Source organism: Marmota flaviventris, chromosome 13 (assembly GCF_047511675.1).
Source record: "Marmota flaviventris isolate mMarFla1 chromosome 13, mMarFla1.hap1, whole genome shotgun sequence".
NCBI lineage: Eukaryota > Metazoa > Chordata > Mammalia > Rodentia > Sciuridae > Marmota > Marmota flaviventris.
The window spans coordinates 98,880,646-98,887,092 of NC_092510.1; the positions used below are offsets into that span (position 1 = coordinate 98,880,646).

The following is a 6,447-nucleotide window of genomic DNA, read 5'->3' on the forward strand; positions in this document are numbered from 1 at the left end:
CAGGATCCTGTCTACCGCAGGAGGAAAAAGCAACAGGCTGATGTGAACAGGAGCCTTGGACCCACCAAGCCGCCCCAGTTTTGTTGCCTTTCAATTACCATCTGCTCACAGGAAAGTCGGGGTGCAAGCGTGTTGGAGTGAAGATGACAGAATTAATCTCATTCATCCTCTCTTCCTAGGAACTCTGTCCTGCCCCCATAGTTGGGGAAGCGCTACCTCGCCTGGCAGCCTTGCTATGTTCTTCCCAAACAGGAATCTTTGAAGGGCAAAGAAGAAAGAGCAGGAAAGCTGTGCACGGTTGTTAAGGCTCCGATTTAGCCATCAAGGGAGCAAGGAGAAGTCATTATTCTCAAAACCTCAAACTGTTAATAATTACTTCAAGATTAAAAAAGATTAAGTATTACCTTGTTTAAAATTTTAACACATTTTAAATTTCCTATATAAATACACCTATACTTATCAGGCATGAGTAGCATGAATGACAGTGGAGTAGTAACTTTTCAACCTGACTTTAAAAGTCAGAGCCTCTGTGGTATTGCTGGAGGTGGGGGGGAGCATCCGCCTAGCACGCAAGGCCTCCAGATACACAGCAGAAGACAAAGGGTACCTAGACGGTTGGCCTGTACGTATGGGTGGGGGCTGGAGGAAATGAGATGTCTCTGTACCTCCCACTCAACTCTGCTGTGAACCTAAAGCTGCTCTAAAAAGAGACTATTTCTTTAAAAAGGTACCTAGAACTATGTAAAAGTTGCCAAGTATAATTTTGAAAATGCAGGAAGGTGTTATAATGACCTTCTTACGATTTTTTTAAAAGTAAATGTTAAAACAAAAGGGAAAAAAAAGAACTCGATCATTCATTTAGTAAATATTTATTGAACTCCTATATGGAGTCAGGCATCGTTCCCAGGACAGTAGGTAGATGATTCTTACACTGTTGCCTATTCAAAGTGCATCCTGCAACCCATGTCAATAGAGTCAGCATAGGTGGACGTACACTATGTGTCTGACATTACCTTAAAAACACAGGTCAGAAAGGATTCACATAGAATATACTGAGGTGCTTCTCACTAGCTGACCAACATGTATTGCTCGGGACTCCCTGTTCTCTTTCTTGTATGCTGGCTGCTTCGTTTCTCATTAGCACCTGAGCAAAAAGAAATAAGGATGGTGCAGAGGACACCAGGTGACAGCAAAACCAGGTCTGTCAATGAAGAATCTGGGAACTGCAAACCTGCAATGGTGACAGAGCTAAAATTTCCAATGGATTTATTCATATGTCACACTAATGAGCCAGCTAACAAAAAGTTGGACCGACACTTGAATAACCTGTCACTGCCTTCCAATAAATAGGTACAAAAAACCCACTCCAAGACTCTTGCTTTGCCATCTCTCCAATGACCAGTCACAATTTCAAAAAGGTGGTAGACAAGTCTACCCTGTTGATATTACCTTTTAAACAAAGTGTTAAGTAAATGCCTTTTGGCTTCTTCTTCTTCTACTTTTTTTTTTTTTAATTGGTGGTTCTGGAAGTTGAACCCAGGGCCTTGCACAAGCACTACACCACTAAGCTGCATCCCCAGGCCTTTTTTGGTTAATCTTACACAGAAACTTAAATGTCAGCATTCTCCTGGCATGCATGAGGCCTGGGGTCAATCCCTAGCACTGTAAAAAAAAGAAAGAAAAAAAAGAAACATAAGGGCTGGGGATAGAGCTCAGTTGGTAGAGTGCTCGCCTCACGTGCACAAGGCCCTGGGTTCAATCTTCAGCACCAGAAAGAAAGAAAGAAGCCATAAATGTTTATTTTGATTCTGATGTTGCAGCCTAGAGGTAAAACCTATTTATCTGCTTTCATAGAAATAAGTAGAGATCACTCAATGTATATATTGTGACAACAGACTCGAACAGGGGCCTTGTACAGTAGCTGTTCAATAAACTTTTTTAAAAAATCAAAGGTGAATTTATGAAAAGTTTATGAGTTTTTTTTTTTTCCTTTTGTATCAGGGATGGAACCCAGAGGCATGTAAACACTGAGTCACATTCCTGGCCACCCCCCTTTTATTTTTTAATTATTTTTTATTCTGAGACAGGGTCTCACTAAGTTGATCCTTCTGCCTCAGTCTTCCAAGGCGTGCACCACTGCACCCGGCCAGAGATAATTTTATTCAAACCTAATTTCTTTCTCCTTTCTTTTATTTTTTAAATTCCATTTTATTAGTTTACTTTTTAATGTGGTGCTGAGGATTGAACCCAGTGCCTCACACATGCTAGGCAATCGCTCTACCACTGAGCCACAGCTCCAGCCCCAAACCTAATTTCTTTAAAATAGCCATTTAACTTTGTTATAACATTCTGATACAAACAAAACAAAAGCCACCCCCCTACAAAAAAAAAACTGAAAGCCCAATGTGAGGCTGGAGATGTAGCTAGATGGTGCAGCACTCGCCCAGCATGCGCAGGGCCCAGGTCCAGTCCCCAGGACCACACCAAAACAAAACAAAAGCCCAACTTAAATATAAATTAATCCAATAAAATTATCACAAATTACAGGTTTTGAGTTCATTTTTATAGTTGCACGATAACTTCCTGACAATGACAATTTCTCAAAACTTTCCTAGAATATGATTCATTTTTATAAAATATTCAAGGAACAAGAGAAAGGTTTAACTACCTCTAGAAGCAGGATGTGGCTTAAAAGCAGGTCTTTAGTGTGAAATGCATTTTTTTTTTTTTTTAATTCCTGTGGGCTGGGGATCAAACCCAGGCCCTTGCAAATACCAGGCCAGCACTCTACCACGGGGCTACCTCCCCAGCCCTGAAACCTGCAGTTTTAAAATGCAGGACGTGGACTTCACTAAAGTCCTACAATGTGTGCAAAGTCTGATTGCATTTGTGAAGGTCCATGCAAGCTGCAACCACCTGTTACAAATAACTGAGGGCCACCCAAACCATAGGCGGTCTCTCCATCTAGAAGCATGACTCTGCCAAGTGAGGCTTTAGGGCCCCGTCATTATCTCATTACACATGTGCATGATCCCAAGCCACCATTTAAGGAAAACCTTCAATCACTGCTTTCCTCTGGGCTGCCCAGGCACCGCACATCTCAACCTCTGACCACCAGGAATGGGGCCTGTTCTTCAGCTCCAGCTGCTCTCATGTTTAATCCCAACAACCACTAATAGGTTAAGGCAGCTGAAGGTGGGCATTTGGCTGCCCTGTGTGTCTTTGCATTTCAAATTAAAACTAAAAATGTGGCCTTTTTCAGTCCTGCAGTACTGTGCTCTTTCCCTCACCTCCACTGAACAGTAAGCGGCTCACGGCAGAGCTCCCCAGGCAGGAATGCCTTGGAAAACAACCCCTCGGCCAGTATTTGTACTTACAGACCTGCTGACTGGCTCACTCTTCCTCTTCAAGTTACCAAGTGAAAAAAATGTTCCAATACTTCACAATTTCTACCTTAAAATGTTTTTCAATTATTCTCATGTAGAAATTTCACGCATACACAGTAGAAGGAATACGAGCAGGGGCTCTTCTGCAGCCATCATCCAATTACAATAACTACCTTCAGGACCAATTTTGTTTCAATATCCTCCACCCACTACCACTGCAAATTCTGAGGCAAGCGCAAGATTTTGTATCATTCATATACATTTCAGTACCTCATTATTTATTTATAATACCTTTAAACAAAATTAATTTTTAAAATTATTTATTTTTTAATGAGGATGGAACCCAGTACCTCACATGTGTGAGGCAAGAGCTCCACCACTGAGCCCCCATTTGCTTTTTACTGATGTATCATAACTGTACCTCAGTGTGGGATTTATCGTGCCATACACCACACACACATAACCTGGTCAATATCATGCCCTGTACCTTCCCCCACCCATTTATTCTCAGTGACTCCTGTCCTTGTCGTCCTTCCCTTCCCTCCATTCTCAAAAGAAATATCTACAGAATGATGCAGGCAGTGGGAGCTATTTTATCATTTCTTCCCCCAGCCACCCACCCCTTGATTGAGATACCTGCTGTGACATTTCACCGACTTCACTATGGAATGCTTACCTCCATGTCTGTCCCTATTTCACTCAGAAACATATGGTATTTTTCCCTCCATAAATTGAACATTGGGGAAAAGAAATTATATCCTCTTGATGAGGATTATTTCTGATATGTTCCCCCATCCTCAAATAACCTAAAAAAATAAAAGGGGAGCAGGGCCCAGAGGCGGCTGCCTGTAATCCCAGCAACTGTGAAGGCTGAGGCAGGAGGCTCTCAAGTTTTAGGCTGACCTCAGTAATTCAGTGAGCCTCTGTCTTAAAATAAAAAATAAAAGGGTTGGAGATGTAGCTTAGTGGTAAAGCACCCCAGGATTCAATCCCCAATACAAAAGGGGGAAAAAAGTCAAAGTAAGTAGAAGAGGCACTGAAGAGGAAAGAAACACAGACCTAAAGGAGTGGATCTCTGCCTAATTGGGTGCAAATATGTTAAACCGTTAATTTATTTTCAAAATGAATATTTGTAAACATCAGCTAAAATTTTGTCATGAATCCCTTTAGACAGAGGATGTTTATAAAATGAATTATCTTAATTTAAGGGAGCTTTTGCCCTCAGGATTTTAGTATTACTAACAGTAGCTGCTTTGGAGCCTAAGAAATGGTTATGTAAAAACAATTAAAGCCCAATTTTTTTTTTTTCTTTCAGGGAGGATGCGCTCTGTTTCTGTAATTGCTCTAACCTTGTTTTATTTTGACATGAGATTTCTTGGCCTCATCCCAGACAGCAACCACCACCCCACACTTTCTCCTCCACACCCTTCACAAATGGAATTCCAAAAGGTAGGAAGCAGGCACTTCTGCTTCATCCTGGAGTTCATCCTGGGCCACAGCGTTCTTGAGCACAGTTCAGGGCAACAATCGAGATTTCCGCGGCTCTTGCCCCTGACCACTGCACTGCCGTCTCTGACCCAGTGATCTCCCCAAGAGCCTGGGGAGGGCAGGGAAACAATCTGGGTCCCAAACAGCCTCTCCTCGCGGGTATGGCCTGTGAACTGCCTTGGGTCGCCTGGAGGCTCTCGGTGCGGCGACAGCTTTTAGGCACCAAGCTGCTTGTTTACCCCGGGCTAAGGGCACCGGCCCAGGCAGCCCTCACTGCCGACCTTACCCACTTGAAACTGTTTCCTCTGGGCAGCAGATAAAGAACGGCTTACCCTGCGAATGCTCTTTCCTGAAATGGATAACGAAAGCCTTCTAACTCCTACTACTTTCCTCCTCCAGGCCAAACGCCGCAGCCCCCTCAAATTCAGGATCCGAGTTGCCCCAAAGAACAAGTGCGCCCCGAACGGCGCGGGTCCCAAGTCCCCGCTTCCAGAGGGAAGACCTCACTTCTCGTCCTTGACACCCCAAAACCCAAGGCGGGGACCGGAGCCCGCCGCGGCCGCCCCGCCCCCGGGGGAGCGCTGGCTCCGCGGCAGGGGGAAGGCAGCCCAGGACCCAGCCGCGGGCGCCGGCACGCGTTACGCAGCCCAGCAGAGCCCAGGGCCTCTGCGCCCCGGGCCACGGGCCACGGCGGTCCGGGCATCGCCCCGGGGACGAAGGCTCCTCCCCACACGCCCGCCGGCCTCGGGGAGCCGGGGAGAGGGAGGCCGGCCCGCGCCCCCTCCCGGGCCGCAGAGCACCGGGACCCGCGCCTTCCTCCCGGGCGGCAGCGCGACCCGGCCCCCTTCTCCTTCTCGGGCCGATCGGACCCAACCCGCGTCCGCGGCTCAGACCGGCGGGGACCACAGCTCCCCTCGCCTCCAGAAGGCGGACTGGAGGCACCTCCTGCTCGGCCCAGGCCAGCGGGGCCACCGGGACCCGCGCCTCCCCCCAGGCCGCGGGGAAACGCAGCCCGCGCGCGCACCGACCCGGCCGCCGGCGGCCCTGCCCCTCACTCACCCAGAGCTCAGTGCCCCAGCTCATGGTGCAGGGGGCGGGAAGGGGCGCCCCGCGCGGCGGGCGCGGCTCTCCGGTCCCCCTCCCGGCGATCGCCTCGCCCCTCGAGATCCCCGCGACCGCGGAAAGACGGAGTCCGTGCGGCCGCCGCCCGCTCGGGATCGCGGCTCCGAGCCCTGGGTCCCCTCGACAGCTTCTCCTCTCTGTCGCGCCACAGCAAAATGGCCCGAGGAAGCGGCAGCCGCGACCGCCGCAGCGCCCGCCAGCCCCACACCGGGAGAGCGAGGGGAGGGGACGCGCCGAGGGAGGGGACACGCGGAGGGAGGGGACCCGCGGAGGGAGGGGACCCGCGGAGGGAGGGGACGCGCGGAGGGAGGGGACGCGCGGAGGGAGGGGCGGGCGGGGCCGCGCCGGGGGCGGGGCCGGCCTGACAGCTCGCGCACGCGCGGCCGCCTAGCCCCCGGCCCGGCCCACCCTCTTGCCGGCTCCCTGCACAGGGGCGCGTCGCCCAGGGGTC

At 49.2% G+C, this 6,447-nt stretch overlaps 1 protein-coding gene across 7 annotated transcripts in view; it reads right to left on the bottom strand.

Annotated features, from left to right (window-relative positions):
- Fnbp1 (formin binding protein 1) overlaps nt 1-6,161 on the bottom strand; it is a 105,573-nt gene extending 99,412 nt beyond the window's left edge. For all 7 annotated transcript variants that reach the window (XM_071601052.1, XM_027942860.3, XM_027942851.3 and 4 more), the window contains exon 1: nt 5,934-6,161. In XM_071601052.1, the coding sequence (XP_071457153.1) occupies nt 5,934-5,957 (24 nt within the window). In that variant the 5' untranslated portion in view covers nt 5,958-6,161. The remainder of the gene's footprint in view (nt 1-5,933) is intronic.
- Between the last annotated feature and the right edge of the window lie 286 nt (nt 6,162-6,447).